The 18,858-nt window shown below is 44.7% G+C and overlaps 1 protein-coding gene across 1 annotated transcript; it reads left to right on the top strand.

The window, feature by feature from the left end:
- Positions 1 to 1,600: 1,600 nt before the first annotated feature.
- Positions 1,601 to 13,807, top strand: LOC104155997 (F-box/WD repeat-containing protein 10-like). The gene is made up of 13 exons (XM_009699160.1): positions 1,601 to 1,607; positions 2,564 to 2,773; positions 2,873 to 3,000; positions 3,980 to 4,102; positions 4,627 to 4,739; positions 5,194 to 5,397; positions 6,407 to 6,528; positions 7,081 to 7,229; positions 8,183 to 8,325; positions 8,982 to 9,140; positions 10,008 to 10,276; positions 11,206 to 11,379; positions 12,927 to 13,807. Exons 1-13 carry the CDS (start codon positions 1,601 to 1,603, stop codon positions 13,805 to 13,807), a joined length of 2,682 nt encoding a protein of 893 aa, XP_009697462.1.
- The last annotated feature ends 5,051 nt before the right edge of the window (positions 13,808 to 18,858 follow it).

Below are 18,858 nucleotides of genomic sequence, written 5' to 3'. Positions count from 1 at the left end.
AATCGGTTTTGTCTGTGCCTGGGTGTGGGGACACCGGGGCACAGAGCAGCTCTTTGGGTGATGCTTCCTTTGCTGCTCATCGGGCAGAAAACAGTGAACCCAATCCCTCACACCTCGGGCAGTCAGGCCTTGGGGGGGTCAATGCCACGGTGGTTTCCCCTTTAGGGCCTTTTGAGGTCAGGAAAGGCAGGTATCGCCTTGCTGGGGCTGTGCCCGATTCCCATCAGCTCCAACAATCCTCTGGGTTTCTCCCAGGTGAGACTTGTAAGGTGGCTGAGTTTAACACAAAGGAAAAGGAGGAGGATGTCACCCATGAGCGGCGCGGGTGGATTTTAACAGAGCCTTTCCCTGCGGGGCCAGCGGTGGAGAGAAACAGCTCGCAGCCCTTGCCAGTGTTCTTCCTTCTCTGGGGAATGAGCTTTTGTTTGCCGAGTGGTAGGGCTGGGATTATCAGCTGGCTGTGAGCATCTCTCAGGTCTCTCGGGGAATATGGAGTGCTGCAGTCACCCTCGGCTTGGCCCAGAGATCCACGTCTGCCCCTGAGCTTTCTCAGGTGATGCTCCGGGCCATCCCGCTGTCAGGGGAAATGCCTGGGCCGTGTCAGAGGTACCTCTGGAGTACAACTGCTGTGGTCCAGGGGATGCGAAGACGGAGGTGATGTTACCCAGGTTCCTTTCTGCCACCTGCAGCAGTCTGGCAGCTCCCGATGCTGCTGCTCTGGCTCTTCCCCTCTCTAGCAAGTATTTTATTGCATGCGGCAAAATTCCCCACGCAGGCGGTACGAAGGGGAACTGCTGAAAGAAACCGCCCAGCCAACAGGACTGTTAATTGTAGTGTTATCGGTTTTGCGCTATTAAACTTCCGGTTAAAGCTGCAAATCTGGTATGGTTTAGGTCTCTGACCCTTCCAGCTGTGGGAAATGAGTGGGCAAAGCCCGGGGCGAGCATGGGTCATGGAGGGAATGGGATGTTCCTGGCAGCGGGAGATGGGGCCAGATGGGACTCAGGCCCAGCAGCAGCTTTATCCTGACCCAGCATCAGCTTCTCAGGGCCAGCTCTGCATCAGTCCCAGCCTGTATGTATGCAGTGACCCTGTAAATGAGGTGATCGTTAAAGGAAAGAGGAATCTAGTTTACAGTGGAGTATAGGTGATAACAACGTAATGAAAAAAAACTTCCTCATGAATTCTTCCGGGCAACACATTTCAGGAGGGGTGGTTGTGAATTGAGTGTTTTAAGTAATGAAAACAATACTAAAGAAAGTGTTGAAGGCACTAATTCTGCATAGCTAGAAGGGATAGAATAAATAATCTAGCATAATTTGTTTATACTTAATACATATTTATACGTATACTTAATATACTGCTCTAACTTCTGCAACCCCCCAATTGAGCTCTGGGATGCCTACTGTAAGGTCTGAGCCTTTGCTTAATTCTTCCAGAGGAAGATGGAGAGGGATTGTCTGCTGAAGCCCAAAGCAGCTCCAAGGAAGACAGCTGTCCTCAGCCCAGTGCCTAGATTCGATTTCCACCATGGTCTGCTAGCATTTCTTCCGCAGCTCTTACAAGTAAAATCTCATCTGCAAGAACTGGCCAGTTTAGTATGACGGGTACCGCTACCTGACTCTTTAATACCAGGGGGTGTGAAAAAAAATCTATGGTGTTTCATACCAGGACACTTAACAACTGGCACTGCTGAGGACCAGTTCTGTTCTGGGTCATTTGGGGAAAAAAAGCATGGCAGACCATGGCCATGTTAGCTGGAAAGTTCCAAGTGCCATGCATCAGGTGATGCTTGTCTTCGCGTCACTTCCCAAGTCTGCTGAGATGCTGACAGTATGCTCGTAGCGAAGAGGTCAAAGTCAGTGTCTTTCCTTCTGCTGCCTGCGACGTTGTTCTCCCAGGTGTAAGGTCTTCCACCAGCACACTTGAATTTCAAAACGTAGCACTGTGGCTGGTGTGGCGCCTAAAAGGAAGGAAAGCCTTACACTGTGGAGGACTGAAGTTTGGCAAAGATGCTACAGGTGTAGGTGGACACCAGCAAAAACTGCTCATGTGAGAAGGGCATTAGCTGCGTTTACCCTTCCATTACCTTGGGGACAACAGAGACATTTGTCCCTCTTTCTTTCCTTCTGCAATATCATAACCCAAGTGACAGTTTTACTGAAGAAAATCTAACGGCTAAAGGAAGAGAAGGTTTTCCACTCTTTTTTAGGAAAGAAGTGCTATGTCCTTGACATGAGGTTTTTTCAGTGTCCCCCCTTAGTCTGGGACAGTCACCCTCCCATGGTGGTGACTGCTGTAGACAGAGGTGGAGGAGGTAAAGTATCTCGTGTTTGTAAAGAGAAAACTGTCATCCTCTGCCCTCAAACCCCGTGGGTGTGAACTGTCCTGCAAGCCCCTGAGTGTTTTCAGTGTTTTCTTTTGAATGGTAGCGTACCAAAGGGATTAGCAGAAGAGTCAGATAGAGATCAACCAAGTCTTGCAGTGCATTGCTAACAGCAGCACTGTTAATGGCCACCAAAACTCAAGCACTTACAAGACTGTAAATTCCCCTGTCTCCTAGGTAGCCAACCACCAGCAGTGTGCTTCTGGCCCCAAAACACTGAGTGCCTCATCCAGGAGGGTCCTGATGCAGAGGACAACTCACCTATTATGTCCTTAGCCGGTCAAGATGTCACCATGGTTCCCACATCTCTCCAGTCACCCTCTAATGTCAACCCATCCAAGGACTTCATTCGCTGTCTGCCACCTCACCTGTCCATGTACCTCCTGGGTAAAGCTTCTCTGATTTCCCAAGGCAGTTTCTCCAAAGGGTAATGAACGGTCTCTAGTGTGGAGAGGGGTTAGCTAATCTGTGCCTTTAATTCCTCAGGGCTTTTGGATCAAAAATCCCTCAATGCATGTGCTGCTGTGAGTAGATGCTGGGCTTTTCTGGCCAAAGAAGTCAAGAGGGAACGTGTGGGCCAAAGCACAGTACAGGAGAAGATCCTGTACCTGCAGGTATGATGCCTGGGCTTCTGCCATCATTATGCACTTTAAAAAGAGGGTGTTCTTCTGCTACTGCCCAAGCCGTTAGATGGAGATGCTTTTACTAGAGGCTACCTCCCAACTTTGCCCTGTTCCTTCTTCCTCCATCTGCAGAGCTAAGCCAGCTTCATCATTCATACTGTCACAAGCAAGCACAGCAGAATAGCTTTTACTGACCTTCAGAGAGCCTGTGACTCTAAAAATGGATCAAAACATTCTTGTAATCAATAAAGCAGAGTGTGGTCACAAACGCAAATACTGGACTTCCAGGAGCTACTGGAAATTGGGCAGAGCAACAATGGCAGCTCAAAAATGAGCTTTATTTGCTCCACATAGGAAGATGGAAATGCTAGGATTCTTTGTGAGAAGTCAGAGCTGGTGGTTGGGACACAGAAAAGCAGAACTTCTAGGAAAGGCTTTCCTGGTTAGTATGGACTTGGATACACCAAGCTAAGTGTAAACGTAAATCCCCTAAGAGGGATAGTTAGGAGTCTTTGCATGCTTTGATTTGTGAAGAGGGCACAGAAATCTCAGCTCTGCGCTAGCCTTCAAAGAAGGCTTAATGGAAGGTGTCACACATTAAAAATGAATCTTAAATATTGACAAAGAAGTTTTGAGAGCCTCTCATCTCAGCAGGTTTGGATTTTGAATCAACTGAGTACTCACCAAAGATAAGATGCACTTTGAAATTTTGCAGCTTAATAAAAGCTTAAGACTAGAATTTTGGGGGAAAAAAGCGCAATTATTTTTCACAAGAAGTTAAACCTTATACTGACGAAGTGGTGAATGCAAGACAGGTCTCTTAAACAATAACAACAAGCCAGTGCGTGCAGCTCAGCTTTGCCTTTAACTTTAGCATCCCATGGAGATGCCGAAGCATCAGCACATGAGCAGGATCCTTCGTGTGCACGGGCTCTGCAGTAACTGTGTTGCCTCTACTGGTTTATTCCAGGGGTTGTGCCCCAGAGGAGCAGTTTCAAATTATGCTAAAAGAGTCGATGTGACAATTCCGCAGCTAAATGAAGAAGGGGATGTCATCGAAGTGAAAGGCCACAATTGGGGAAGTAAAACAAAGGTATGTTGGAGGTTGTTTGCCTTCCACAGATCTTGCATTTCAGTATTTGGGGACGAAGGAGGACATGGTGGTCTTGGAAAACAGGACAGTGAATTCGGAGTTGCTTTGCTCTTCTACCACTTCTACTTCTGGTTCGCACCATCGTGAGCAATTCATAAGGGCCGGTGCTTGCTCAGCACCTTCTTGCATGGGAGGAAGCCTGCATCCCTGACCTCCTGCCTTGTCCTAACGCATCCCCAAGTCGCAAGCGTAGCCATGAGGCCAGGGTACTGGCAAGGCTGGGCAGCATCACAAGGACACGGCCTGTTTCCCAAAGAATAAAAGGTGCAGCTACCAGGTCTGCCATTTTTGTCATGGAACGTGACATGGGAACAACCCTTGTTTCTGCAGTAACCTCAGCAACACCTTCTGTCTCTGTTGGTCTCATCACTACAGCTGGGACCAAGCTGATACGTTTAATACTATAGAATAATGCTGCATTCCTCCCTCCCTGAGTTACTTTTCCCTATTTTTCTTTCCATCAGCAGGAGGAAGACAATCTGCGGGCAGCCTATCATGATCTGAAAACTGACACGATCCAGCTGGAAGAGAGAAATGTCTTCTGTGGCTCCTACAATGTCCGTGTCCTCATGGACCAGTGAGTAGACTGCCCGGCTGCAGGGCCAAACAGCAGCTTCTGAAAACCTGCCGCATTCCCTGCGATCCTTCTGTGAGAACGTATGGCTGGAGAAGGGTGTCTCAGCATCAGCGTTAAGAAACCCTTGGTGTCAAATCCAGTTTTTTTATAAAGATCCAAGATAAGCTATTTTTAAAGACAGAAAGGTTAGCGATCCACAGTGTATCACAAGGGATATGGGTCTGGGAGGAGCCCTCTCCCCTCTTTAAGCTCACCCTCCAGGTCTGAACTTGGGCACGCAGAACTAGGGACCTTGGTTGTGGTGCCCTGCAAAGGATTCACCTGCTTAAGCACATTGCCCATCGGGTTGCTCAGTGGAGACCATTAAGCATCAGGGAAATGCTTGTCCCAGTCTTAGACCTGTTGTACCTTGTTAGCTGCCTAAAGCTCATCTCAATCCCTGTTTCTTATCCAGAGCAGACCAAAGCAGAATAATTCATTACAGTCGTGGAAACCTGGTAGCCATTGGCTCTGCAGACCGAAAAGTGAGGCTTTTTGATGTGTTGGGAATGAAAGAAGTGCCTCCTCTGCTCGCTGGCCATGCTGGGAGCATCAAAGCACTCTTCCTCAATGAGAAGAAAGGGTTCGTTCTCAGCGCAAGCTTCGATCTCAGCATCAGGTGAGCAGCGCTGGGACTGTGCCGTGGGATACCAGCCCCTTGGCAAATCTGGGAAAAGTGAAACTTTAATCCTTCCACTCCGATCTTTAGGAATTCTCCTCCCATCACTTTCACTAGAGTAATAAAGAAAGGACAGTAGATAAGGGAACACATCCCCCACTCACACAGGACATCTTCTGTTTCCCAGTTTCATCCAGTACTGAGTGATAAAATAGGAAGACACAGTGATGCACAAGTTTTCCTGAAGTATCTTAAAACACCAGATATGTTTCAAATAAGCACTTGCAGTGAGATTCTGGCCCTGCTAAAGTCAGCATCAAGTTCAGGGAGGCTGGGTTTCTCTGACATTTTAGGTGGCCTGTTGTGCTAAGCAGGCTCAACACCCTGGTACCCGCTGGATGGCTGCTCCTTTCCAGGTACCGCACCCCGAAACACGGGCTGGAGATGATCAGCTCTCACATTTATCAGTAAATCCCAAGAATATCATTCTAAGCGGTGAAAAGCTAAGCAGCAAGTTGTCTGGCTCTGGCGTGGCAATTGCACAACTTCATCGAAGGCAGTATTTAACGAAAGAGGAAAGACTTTACACTCATTCAGGCTCTGTCCTCCCTGCTCCAAAAGGGCTGTTTGTTTAAGCGCAGGCTTGAATTCTCTAAAAGTCAACAGAAATCATCTTGGCACTGGCCAGTAAAAAAACAACCTTATCTTGTAAAGCTCTACATTTTAAGGTTAATTGAAGGTAACCATGGAAAAGGGGAAATCTAGCCACATGTTTTCACGCAGTTTGGAGGTGGAAGAACAAAGTATATGGGTAAAAATTTAATACTAAGCCTGACTGGATTGTTCCAAATCCTCCGACACCCTAGTGGAATGACTCCTGATTTCAACCAAGTGTGTGTAGGACAAGAGCTGGCCCGGTTAAGTAGGAAATAATGAATAAATTGAATAAACAATCAGTTAAGTTAATCACTGTATTCCCTCTATTCCCTCTTTGGTTGGTCCTTCGTAGATGCTGGAATATATACAGTGGTGCTTGTGTGAGAATCTTTAATGGTCACTGTGGGACAATCACCTGCTTGGATTTATACGAAGAGCACTTTGTGTCAGGAGCCAGAGATGGGATGGTGAAAGGTGAGAGCCAGGACGAGCAGCTTCCCAAAGGCAAACAGTAGCAAACGATGGGCAGAGTCCAGGGGAGTTGTGGTGAGCGGGACACACACAGTGTGTGAGTACGAAAGTGAGTCTATAAATACAAAGGTGAATTTTAGCATCTCATACTTTTGCTTCCAGAACAGCCTAAGCTGTGGACACAAGCACACGCAAGGTCTCTGAGTGTGTCATTGAATAAATTATCATTATTTCTGCTTTTATTCAGTTTTAATGGCTTTGTGGCTCTAGGGCCGGACCGACCCTTGGGAAAGCAGTACCAACTTTCAGTTTGCCAGAGGTTTCCTTATTAGCTTACAGAATAAGGATGAAAAAGATGTGCTGTTTTCTGGACTTTGCATTTAAAACTTTTGCCATGCACTCATACCTCTTAAGTCAACACTTGGCTTCATGCAGAGCTGCAGGTACAAGGTGTAACTGTAATTCCAATAGTATTTTTAAAATCATATTGTACTCAGCAAACTTTCTCATTGGGGCATATGTATGTTTAATATTTCTCTCCTTTGGCCCTAACAGTGTGGAACCTGGAGAGTGGGAAATGTCTCAAGACTCTGAAGCACAACAGTGCTGTTTGGGTCGTTAAAATGGACGGCACTCGTGTTGTCAGTGGATGTGACCGAGGGCTGGTGAAAGTCTGGTGTGCTGATACAGGCACTCTGATCAAAGTAAGTTTCTTTTTACGTGGATAATTTTGTGCTAAATGGTCAAAAATCTTCTGTGCCAGTTTATCATAGTGTTTTGCTTTTGCCAAAGACTTTCTAAAAAAAAAAAATTCCCCTCCCAACCCAAAACCAGACGCAATCTAAACTGACAAAAGAAACCGCAGAATTATTCGTAAGCAAATAATATAAAAACTGATTTGCAAACAACTGTCAGTTTTAACTCTAGGTTTTATTTGCCTTGCTTAACCCCATCATGACGTGATCTCTGTAGATACATTCACCTCCGCTCCTGTAGATACATTCAGAACCTGGGAAGAGGGTGGGAGAGCTTGACTAACAGCTCTTGGGGTCGGAGGTATTATGGGTTAGCCCAAAATATGAAACTTGATCTCAGAATCAGTTTATAAAGCTGAAGCAGCTCGACAGCTGCTCTGCAATGTAAAGATTGAGGCCAGAGTCTGCTAATTACCTCAGCAGGGGTCCACAATTAGTATTAGTCCACATCTCTGAGAGGAGTGAAGCTCTTTCTACCTGCAGGGAAAAGAGTTGCAAACTGAGATGCACCTCAGATGCAAGACATCCCAGCTCCAGCTGAGCCAAGTCTGCAGTTTCCCCTCCACTACACCCAGGGCAGTCCGCTCTCTTCTCTCCTGGGTGAACGTTCAATGGATCACAAAGGTCTCAGTGCAGTAACATCTATTTAGCACATGTAATAGATGGAAACCAGATGTTACTTCCATGCTAGTAGCTCATTACCAGCAACATGCCCAGAATATTTCTTATAAGTGACTATAAAACTAACATAGTTATCCATCGGGTGTATTGGTATATTATAATAACACCGAATAAAACTACAATATAGTCTATAAGGCTGGTACTGGGAATGCCATAAGATATCTTGGCATATTGATGCCCAGATTGTTGACAGTGTTGCACCTATTTCTTTTACTTTGCAGACATTAGAGGGGCACCAAGGCCCAGTGAAATGTTTGTCCTTTGATCAGTGGCACCTAGTCACAGGAAGCACCGATGGATATGTCCTGGGATGGAGCATGTTGGGAAACTTTAAGAGATGCCTAACAGCTTTCCGTCACCCTAAGTAGGAATCAGAGTTTTAAGTTGTATTCGTCTAGTAAATCTGTAAAGAAAATGTCTCCCTTATAGAAACAGAAAATGTATTAATTATCAGTCCTAGTATTTGACATACCCTCACTTTCAACAATTTTAATCCTAAAACTGGTGTCAGGAACTACGTGGTCACAACCAGCGTTTGTCAGTTAAGACCTGTAACAATCTAAAATGCAAATATGCAACCGCTTGCTCACAAACAGGGATGATTTAAGACTGACAGTGCATACTCCAATATTTCAAGGATCTCAACCTGTATGCAACAGGGTATCGCACCACCTGGTCAAGAATAGACACTGTCTACATTGGAGGTGGCTGAGTCACACGCTGAACCCTACCGACTGTATGTTATGCCATTTTCTAATACTTTAATTGTATATTAGAACTGTGAAAACTGTAGCATCCTATTGTTTTCATTTACTTTCCTAGACATCAAAATGAAATGTAAACTGCAGCAGATGGCCATAACGATACTGGTTGCTACAAGGACGCACTGAGTAGGTTGGTTTGGACATGGAGTGATTATGAAGGACTTCACTGTCAGAGCTTTTAAATATCTTGATCAGCTCCTCTGTTCAGCCTGTTGATGGAGGTGAATGTACCGACCCTTCCGCGTTGTGTTTTCAGGAAAGTTCTGTCTCTGGAGTTCCTCTATCTCAGAGTTATCAGTGGCTGTGCTGACGGAAAGATTCGTGTATTTAACTACTTGACTGGAAGCTGCCTGAAAGTGTTGATGGCCAACAGCAGAGGGGACCCCGTATCTTCCTTCTATGTTGCAGGAAACAGGTTGGTGACAACAGCTGCCATCAGTCTCTGAACCGAATCAGGTAGATTACACTGTAATTTAAGGAATTGAGTATTTTTCCTTTTACTGCCCTTCTCACAAACAAGTTTTAAAGGGCTCTGCTTATTGACTGCTTTAATAAACTGGTTTTGTTAACAATGGCTGAAAAGAGATTTTTCTTAGTCCATTCAGCAATGTACAATTTCCTGTTCTTATGCAACTTCAGATACAGACTCAATTGTAAAGCTGAATTCAGATCCCAAATTTCTTAAGAGGCTGGAGAACCAAGCCAAGGCTTGACAAAGCCTTTGCTTGTTCCCTGACCTACGGCCTCTTTATAAAAGCCAACAATGGAAAACCCTTCCAGGTTCATTCACTTCTGAACTAAAGGTAGCTCCCAGCTTCTGTGTAAGCAATAGCTAAAACACTGGTATGTTACCAATGCTGTTTTGGTCACAACTGTAAAACGCAGCGATGTATGGGCTGCTATGAAGAAAACTAACTCCATCCCAACCAGACCCAGTACACCCCTCCAATTTAGGTTTAAATGTCCCTAACAATATGGTATCTCCAGTTTCTCTTGGCATTGTACTGATATAGCTCAGTCCACCGTTGGCAAGTTTCATCTTATTTTTAAACTAATTTTGTCATAGAGCTGAATGAAAAGAGCCCCATAGAGCTCCTACAGAGTATGAGTTAAAATGTACAGCATCTGATTGACGGGACTAATTGCTACTGCTTCCTTGAACAGGTGATGGTTACCTTGGATCTGTTTAAGCACCCTTGAGTTTTGTATTGCACAGCTGGGATTGGGCTCTGCTGTGTTAACGATATCTGTGCTTTTAACGGCTTTTCCTTCCCTTCTTCAGGATGGTGATCAATTCACCAACCAGTCTGTTGATGTTCCAGTTTGAGGATGTCAGGTGGGACTATACCTTAGATGCTGACAGAAAGATGGTGGGGAAGAAAAAACAGCGCAAGGGGACTTCAAGCAGAACACAGCTTCATCTTCGGCGAATGAAACGCCACGACCTCAGCCAGGTGCATCGACTTGCTCTGGAGACACAAGATGCTGACCAGCTCATGCGGTCTTGCTGGATCCGCTGCCAGTCACCGAAAAGCTGTGGAACATCTCAAAGTATTACATACAGCCTCTGCAATACACTGGCATTTTCTAAAATGAGTTAGAAATAATTTCAAGTATCCACTGTCTTCATCCTAATCAATATACAGACTCTCTGCTTTTTTTTTTTTTTAACAGTGCAGTCTGGTAGATGTGCTGTTGCATTTCGGTTCTGTCATTTTTAGGCTTTTGTAAAACCTTCGTACCTTTTTAGAAAGGTTTGGTATAAATTCAACACGTTTGTCAAGACAGGCACTGTCATTTTCCAACTGAGCAATAGAGAGATCAGTAGTAGTATTTGTATTCTTACAGCTGGTGTGCATGGAAACATGCTGCTGATTCAGTGCTTGAATTATTTATGAAAAAATACTCTAGAAAGTCATAGGACACCTGCATTCAGGATCTGCCATCACTGGGAAATGCAACTGCACACAAACAGGCACATTTTAATTGTAACTTAGTCATGTTATTTTTTAAAATCAGAGTTGTTTAATACAGTACGTATCACAAATCTTCCAGGTCGACAATCAGACTGTATATTGAAGATAAACTAATGAGCTAAGAAAGTTTTCATGATTTTAAGACTACCGGGTGCTAACCTCCTTGATGCAGCTCTACGTGGTAAAAGATGTACAGTTTGTACAAACAGGAAACAAACAGGCAGTGGACTTTATTTTCATTTTAGTGGGAAAAAAAGTATGGGTACTGTATACATAATATTTTTGTTTAAATCAACATTTGCTGTCTTTGACCTCTGTGAGGTTTTTGGCTAATTAAATATCTTTGGATTATTTCTAATACCTAGACTTTTTAGAAGCTGTGCTAAGAGGCAAAACAGTAACCAAAGACTTGAAATCCCATCAGTTATGAAGATTTTTATTTAATAAAAGAAGAAAGTGTAACACCAGTGAAGTGTAGAAATTACTTATTTTTCTGTTTTCTAGCTCTCTCCTATGAACTGATGAAATCAGCAGCTCACCAGCAACAGCAGCCTTCTCTCAATATCGAAAAGGCAGAGCGGCAGAAAAAGCTTTTCGTTCCTGGCACCAGACAACCCCATGCCTTTGCCTCGAGGAAGTCAGCGAGAGTACGTTCTGCAAGAATCCCGGCAGATACTGGTAAGGACTCTTGGCAGCTAGGTAGGACAGTAATTCTTCAAAGAAGTGCACCTAAGATAAACGAACGGATTAAACAAAAGGTAAGGATCTCCAGAAGCCAGGCCCATTCTGGATGGTTAAACAGATCACTTGCAAAGCCTGTGATGGCTACAGAAGCTGCTTTAGATCAATCAAACAGCGCAAGTGCTCTAGCTATGAGGCTTAGCTCTCTGGTATCTAGGTTTTTTTTATTGTATCCTTATTCTATTTTTGACTTCTTTATCAGGTGTAGGAGAATTCTGCACAAAATTTATTCAAGTAGTTGGTATTTAATCAATAGCAGTAACCCAGAAAATTGTTTAAAAAAGATTATACGTAAATTGTCTCAGCCAGGGAAGACGTGGCAACCTGAAACTTGAAAATGAGATAGTACTGAGAGCACAACCATAGCCTGTGGCCATATGGCATTTGTTTCCTTAAGTCAGTTTTTCTCAGATTTTATATTCAGAATCTGTTTGGATTGTAAAGTTTAAGAAATACTCTGACATCTTACTACAGAAGAGCCGTACCAATTGGAAGTCTCTAACTCAAAACTCCTAGTGTTTGTAACTAAGATGCAGGGTCATGTGCACGTGCAGATTAAACAGTTCTAAATTCTGTGAATGAGGAACAAGCAGTCATTTTCTTCAGTTTGTTTTGCTGTATTCTGCCTTTCTGCACTGTAACTTAATGTTGTCTGAAACACACTTCTAGAGGGCAGGAGTTTCAGTTAACCAGTCTGGAAAAACAGAATTGTATTGCAAAGCAATGACACGCGAATGGTGTGACATTGCAAAGCAAAGTGACAAATGAATTGCTACGGCAAGGTCATGGGACTGAGCGTCTTATGCAGTCAGTGTCATAATCCCCATCTAGTTCTTAGTCAAGGACATAATCACACAATCGCACATCTTGATGTGTCTGTCAGACAGCACGGGTCACTCTCTATATCCCTTGAGGCAGTGAAGCTAGGCTACAAAGCATGGCTTGCAATTTCCAATTTAAATGCAGCTCTGAGTAGTACTGGTTCAAAGTGGTTCTCAGATGTTGGCTACTTCAAAGATTTCTACCAGGAACTGACTTGTCTTGGAGCCTTTTCCCAAAGCACAAACTGTAGGACAAGAAAAGGTGTACATGGGAAGAGGTGGTAGGGAACCTCATTCCTTTTAGAAACCATCATTTCAAACAAGGTGGATGCCAAACCATCCACACACAAATACAACGTATGTTACAGAATCTGACTTTAGTTTGACCTGTACAGGGTATGACAAGGCACACTTCTCAGTTAACCAAGACAGAATTACCTCTGACGTTGGCAGTGTCACCAGTGAGGCCAAGGATGAGCAAGCTGAAATGGGCACTCCTGGCTTGTAGCTTCCTCCATTGCCTGTTCTGTCGATAAACTTGGGCTGTCCATGCGGCTGTTAAGCCAGCAGCCATCCCTGGTCTTACTCAGAGTAAGTACCTGCCAACAACGATCACAGAAACTATCCTCAACTGCAAATGTATTATTTTATTTTTGGAAACAGATGGCAAATCTGCACATGGCCCTTCTCTCTATGTACCTGCACAACCTGAGAGGGCAGAAGCCACTTCGCAGCATGAAAAGAGAAGAGGCCCAGGTTATCCCATGTCCCCTGACAAGTTCCTCTTAACGGTCAGCATGCTACAGAACACCTGCAAGTCAGAGCTGGTCAGCTCCGGTACTAAACACGCTGCAAAAGTTGGGGAAGCATGGCAACCTCCATGGGAATATCAGCAACACCGCTCTAAAAAAGTACAAATATACAAAACCCCTCTGCAACACAAAAAGGATCAGACAGTCCAGCTCCAATGTGTGAGATTGCACAATGATTCTCTGACTATGAAAAGAATTTCTATACCCTTTGAAACCAAAATGCTGCAGCTTAAGCTGAAAAATTCTTTGCACGGACCCACTGTGAATTCCTCCATCCCTTTTCCCTCTGTTGTACGTCCCAAGACCTGTTGTGGTTTGCTGCGAGAACAGAAAGCTGACAGTGGTCATGGTAAAGCTATTCCTCTCCCTGAAGATGGGGTTCAGCTTATCGATCCCTTTACGGCTTCTTCTGAACTGATCAAATCAACACATGCGATGATGGCACAAATGAAAAATGAAACCGTTTCCAGGAGAAAAAAGCCCTTTTGTCCGTATGCTGCAGACCCTTTCCGGAGCGACGGTGGGTTCAGGCTTCTGACAGGAAAACAGAAGGAGGTGTATGAGGCAGCGACGGTAGCTCAGTATCGGGCACAGCAGAGAAAGCTCACAGAAGATCAGCACAGAGCACGCAAGAAAGCCTGGTTAAGGAAAATTAAAGGCCTACCTATAGATTCTTTTACTGAGGAGGGGAAAATAGCTGCTCCTGAACTTGGGCTTAAGACATTTATCTGAGGCAATCCCTTAGTCCAACAACCAACCAGTAGCTGAGGATTCTGGGGTGCAGCCGAGTCTGCCGTGTCAAGATCCTTGTGGTTTCTAAGTATAAAAGACATCTCCACCGTAAGATTTTTTTTTTCTAAGATATTAGTGGTATATTCAGCTCTTTCTCAAGGCAGTGAATGGACTGAGAGCTCTCCTGGATTTATTTTGCTAGACCTGCTGTTACTACAGACACAGCACTGTTTCACACTAATATAGCTCAACATATGGTTCAACTGGGTGTGAAGAATAATATTAGAGTTTATGTGGCTTGATTAGAGTTTCTAAGCTTGATGAAGTGTGTACTGAAAACTGGCTGAGCCCAGAGGATGGCGATCAGTTGTACAAAGTCTAGCTGGAGGCCAGTAACTAGTGGTGTAGCCCATGGGTCAGTACAGGGTCTGATTTTCCTTAACATCTTCGTTAATTAATGATGTGGATGATGGGGCAGGGTGCACCCTCAGCAAGTCGGCAATGAGACCAGCCTGGGAGGAGCGGCTGAGGCACCAGAGGGTCGTGCTGCCGTCCAGAGGGACCTGGGCAGGCTGGAGAAAGTTCAGCCGATGACGTTCAGCAAGGGGAAGTGCCAAGTCCTGGCCCCGGGGAGAAACAGCACCAGGACATGCTGGGGCAACCCAACTGGAAAGCAGCTTAAAATTTAATCTGTATTAAATAAAAAAATAAAGGTAGTGGTTTCTATTTCTGTTTTTGTGGATAAAATGCCTAAATGTGCTTGATTTCCACTAACGCTCAGGACTTAAATTGGCTTGAGTTGGGAAGACAAAAACCTCTCTAGTTGTCCATCTTCAAGTATCTGGGCCAGTGCACCAGAAATCTCTTTGTTCTGTTATTCTCTTGTATTAGAGGTTTGAGGCAGGACGCTCCTGCCCATGGTCACGTCCAGGGTCCTTTCAGCAGCAGTTCTGGTTTGAGATGAAAATCTGTGAAACTCTCCATACAGGAGTGTGGTGATTAGTTCTGGCTTGTTTATTTTAACATCATCTTCAACTTCCAAATCCTGGGATTATGCCAGGCCTTGCTAACAGTGAAAAATAACAATAGTTGTCCCACCAAAGAATAATAATGAACTGGTAATAAAAAACTAAGTGTCCAGGTACAACTATGAGGAAGCCAGAAACTAATGAAGATGTGGGCGCTGGACTGTTGTAGCTCAGGTTTGCTGCCGAAAGGCCACACAGGCTGGGGAGGAGTGAGGACGGGAGGACGGCAACTGGCCTTATCGCATCCCCTCTGTGCCATGGTACAGGGATTATGGTTGTCTGAGGTGGCTTTGCCTGCCATTAGTTTTCAGACAGGAAGCAGCAAAGATTTCCCACTTAGCCACGGGATGGCACTTCCACACAAGAAATCAGGGGTAAACCCAGCACAGCTGCAGCCAGAGGCCCTTTGGCACAACCCTCCCTGGAAAAAAGCAGCTAACAGAGGAAGCCTGATGGAAAAACATCACGGAAAGGTTGATGCCTTTTTAGTTATGCTGAAGTGAGGAGTATTAGAGCGCAGTCTTCCTATTTGGAGCCAATATATCAGCATCTCTCTGCAGGTGTGGGCGCTCAGGCACTTGCAAGATGCTACAGCCAACAGAGGCGGTGTGAAATTACCTACAAAGGCAGAGCTGGACCAAGTCCTCCTGCGATCGGCTTTAGCTCGGCACAGGAGATGCACAGCTGGGAGTCAGAGATGCACTGGAAAGGAATTAACATACGGGAAGATGTCATACCCGGTACGTGAAGTCACTTCTGAAGGTAACTAAGATGAGGTTGTTTTACTGTCTTAACAATTCACCTCTGAATTAAACTGACCTTTCTGTGCACCGGGTCTTCGGTGAGAACCTGGGGGTGCTGTGGGCAGCACTGGTGTTGTGCAGGACGTGATGCACCCGCAAGCAGAAAGCAAGCCAGACAGAAGGGTGGCAAGATAGTTTTGTTAGGGTTTTGTTGTAACTAGGTGCCCTTAGTGGTGCAGTTGTCATCCACAAAGTGTAGATAATATCATCCTGACGTGACGATACCGTATCGATGTCACAGCAATTTTGCTGTATAGCTCGACAGGCGTTTCTGAACAAAATGTGCTTTTATCTGAGTGTTGGTTATAGGTAGAAGTGTCTGTATTTCACAGAGGAATGGTGCCTGACACTTCACACAGTGAACAGGAAAAGGGCAAGAGAGTATTAAAAAGAGGCAACACCAAAGATATAAAAAGTAAATTAAGTTTTTATATAGTATTGTATTTATCAGTAATGACTTTGGATTGCCTGTGAAATGGCATGCTGACTTAAGCGAGCATTACAAGTGTACTTGTTAACTAGGTTAACATGGATTTTCTTATATCGTCTTTAAATTGATGTGAAAACCAAACTGTATGCAGGCAGCATTGAAGCAAAAGGACGTTTTATTTGTTTGTGGCTGGATCACACACAAGATTAGAGTGTGCGTATCAGACTTAAGATAACGGTGATTCTAACAACTCTATATTTGCCCTTCTAAATTAAAACAAATAAAAAACTAAAGATGTATGAGAAAGACCATTAAACAGCCAGGTCTTTATACGCTGAACATTACGTCTTCTGACTTGCTGCATAATATGCTTATTTCTATGGTGCCTCTCTGCTGTGGTTTTTCAGGTGTTATATAGAAATAAAGTGTTAATTTGAACTCAGTACAGTTTTTGAGAAAGTCAGGAGAGGGAGGGCTGTGTCACTTACAGCATTAGCAGATACCAGAGCTCTTCATGAGTGAGCAGGGATATTAACTCCAGGGCACGGGCGAATTTGAGCCCTGGGGTTACAGTCTACATGTCTGGGGATTTTCCCTGTAGCCACAGATCCACGCCTTGATCTTCCTCCTGGATGGCTCTAACTGTGGGGTCCGGGGCCCCAGCTGTGTTTTGGGGACAGCGTACGCAAGAGCCTGATGTTTCACTGCCCCGAAAACAGGTACCTGTGGGTGGAAATGCCAAAAGGAGCTTTGTCTGACACCAATGCCCCAACAAGGTGAAAGCAGCAGAGCCCTGCTCCCCAGCTCAGAGTCTGTCCTGTCCCTGGCATTGAACAGCACCTTGGGGTCATCTGAGAGGAAATGCTGTCTGTGGAAATGCTGTATTGATCACAAAATAATACAGCATAAAGTGCTATTAATATTGCTTCTCTTTTGTCCTCAAAGCAAATGTTTAGCCATATGTTTTAAAAAGCAAAAAAAAAAAAAAAGGGAAAAAAAAAGCCTGAACAGGTGGCTGTTTCCTTCAGAGGGTTTTCAGTAGAATTTTTGGTTGACTTTTTTGGGGTTGTTTTACTTTTTGATAGTTTAACGCAAAGGTTAGGCAGTGGTGCTGCCTATCTTCAGGGGTCCCAATAAATTTGTCCTTCTCCAACGGTAACAACATTAACGGTGCTGCAGCTACACTGATGGTAATTTCTGTAATATCTCTTACGGCACACCACAACCAGGTTTTTGATTTTTGCAGAGAAACCACAGGGAAGATTGTCCAACGAGAATGCGTCATTGGTACCAGTGTTTCATATGCTTCCACATTACTGCATATTAAGAAGACTTCATTATTTCAGTAGAAGATGATATTGTTAACTAAAAACTAGGGACTATTGGGAGTGACGTGTGCTAGTGCTAAAGGAGTTCACATGGGCCCTCCTCGCTTGCTCTCCCCTCTCCCGCCATCGTGAAGCAGATGAGGTACCAGAACAGCTCAAAGTACTCCTGGGTCAGCCCAATGAGAGACTTCTGCGTCCTTAAAAAGATCTGGATTTCTACATCTTTGCTTTGATACCTGACTTGCTATAGAGGTCATAGTCTGTACGTCTGAAATCTCTTTTAAGGCATATAAATACACCAAAGGATGAGCTAGTCCCCAAAATAACTAAATCTGAGCTAAAAGTATAGTCCTTCAGGAATTTATCAGCTGCCCGATCCACACGGTACGCAGTTCTGGCTGGAACTGGCTATGGTAAGTGTGAATCAGAAAGGGAGAGATCCTTTTTGCTTCAAATAGGATCAAATCGTGATTTTTTAAATTAATAAACCAACATTGTGCCTCATTGCAAGGCAACCTCTCTGTTCCTTTGCACTTGCCAACACAGATGGAAGAACAACTGGAAGCAATAACCGTACATTTAACTCCACCATCTTTCTTTATAAATGAAGCGGGAATTTACTCATGTCTGCCCTAACAAATTTTTTCTAAATTGTTCACGTACAAAGAAACATTGGGCAGAGTGTTTCAGACGAGCTGTTTGTAGATGGTTTCCTTGGAGTGTGAGTGAGCTTGCAGCTGCTGACGGACCCTCAGGTTTTGGCCCTCGCGTACGCTCACACTGATGGCTGTAACAATTAATTTCAAAGTCAGGGCACTGTCAAGTTACTTTTTTTTTTTTTGTATCTGTGAGCTCTGTGACTTTTGGTAGATTTTGTAAAAATCAAAGCTTAAAGCTTCCCCTTTCTTTTCAGTACGGCTGCTCAGTCTTTCCTTATGCTCTAAAAATACTGATCTGGCGGTGTTACTCTATTTTGAGCTTTTCCTATTACATTTTCTAGACATTCATTTGTGTTAGGTTTTTTTTTTGATCTGTGCCTGGAGCAGAGATTTTTATCGAGCTACTGGGGAAGAGACGCAGAGAAGCAAGAGCTGGGTGCTGCGTACAGGCAGTCCTTGCAGAAGGTACCGGCTTGTTAACACTCTCACACCCTGCCCTGTCCGAGTGGAGAGGGTGACTAAAAACCCAACATCTGGCTTTGTAACCGTGCTTGCTCTTCAATGTATGTTTCTCAGGTACGTTATCAGGAAAGGCGAGGCTACAGAAAAGCCACTTTTCCTCTTAAAGCTCTCCCTCTAACTCCACGCCAGCTGGAGTTTGGGTATTTCACGTTCATACTTCAAGGAGCTGGCGGGGCTCATAAAGGCGCACCCGCGGGATCCCGGCTGGCTCCCGAGCGCTGCAGGCGCCTCCTCCCCGAGGACGAGCTCTCCTCTCGGGGGCCGGGAGCCGGCCCGACAGG

The sequence above is a fragment of the Cariama cristata genome, unplaced genomic scaffold (genome assembly GCF_000690535.1).
Source record: "Cariama cristata isolate BGI_N322 unplaced genomic scaffold, ASM69053v1 scaffold22244, whole genome shotgun sequence".
NCBI classification, from domain to species: Eukaryota; Metazoa; Chordata; class Aves; order Cariamiformes; family Cariamidae; genus Cariama; species Cariama cristata.
The sequence above is the reverse complement of the archived record's forward strand: the minus strand, read 5'-3'. Positions and strand labels throughout refer to the sequence as shown.

Coding starts and splice junctions, on each gene's coding strand:
- LOC104155997 (XM_009699160.1), top strand. Junction 3,001..3,979: donor AGAAGATCCTGTACCTGCAG/GTATGATGCCTG, acceptor GGTTTATTCCAG/GGGTTGTGCCCCAGAGGAGC. Junction 9,141..10,007: donor TTCTATGTTGCAGGAAACAG/GTTGGTGACAAC, acceptor TCCCTTCTTCAG/GATGGTGATCAATTCACCAA.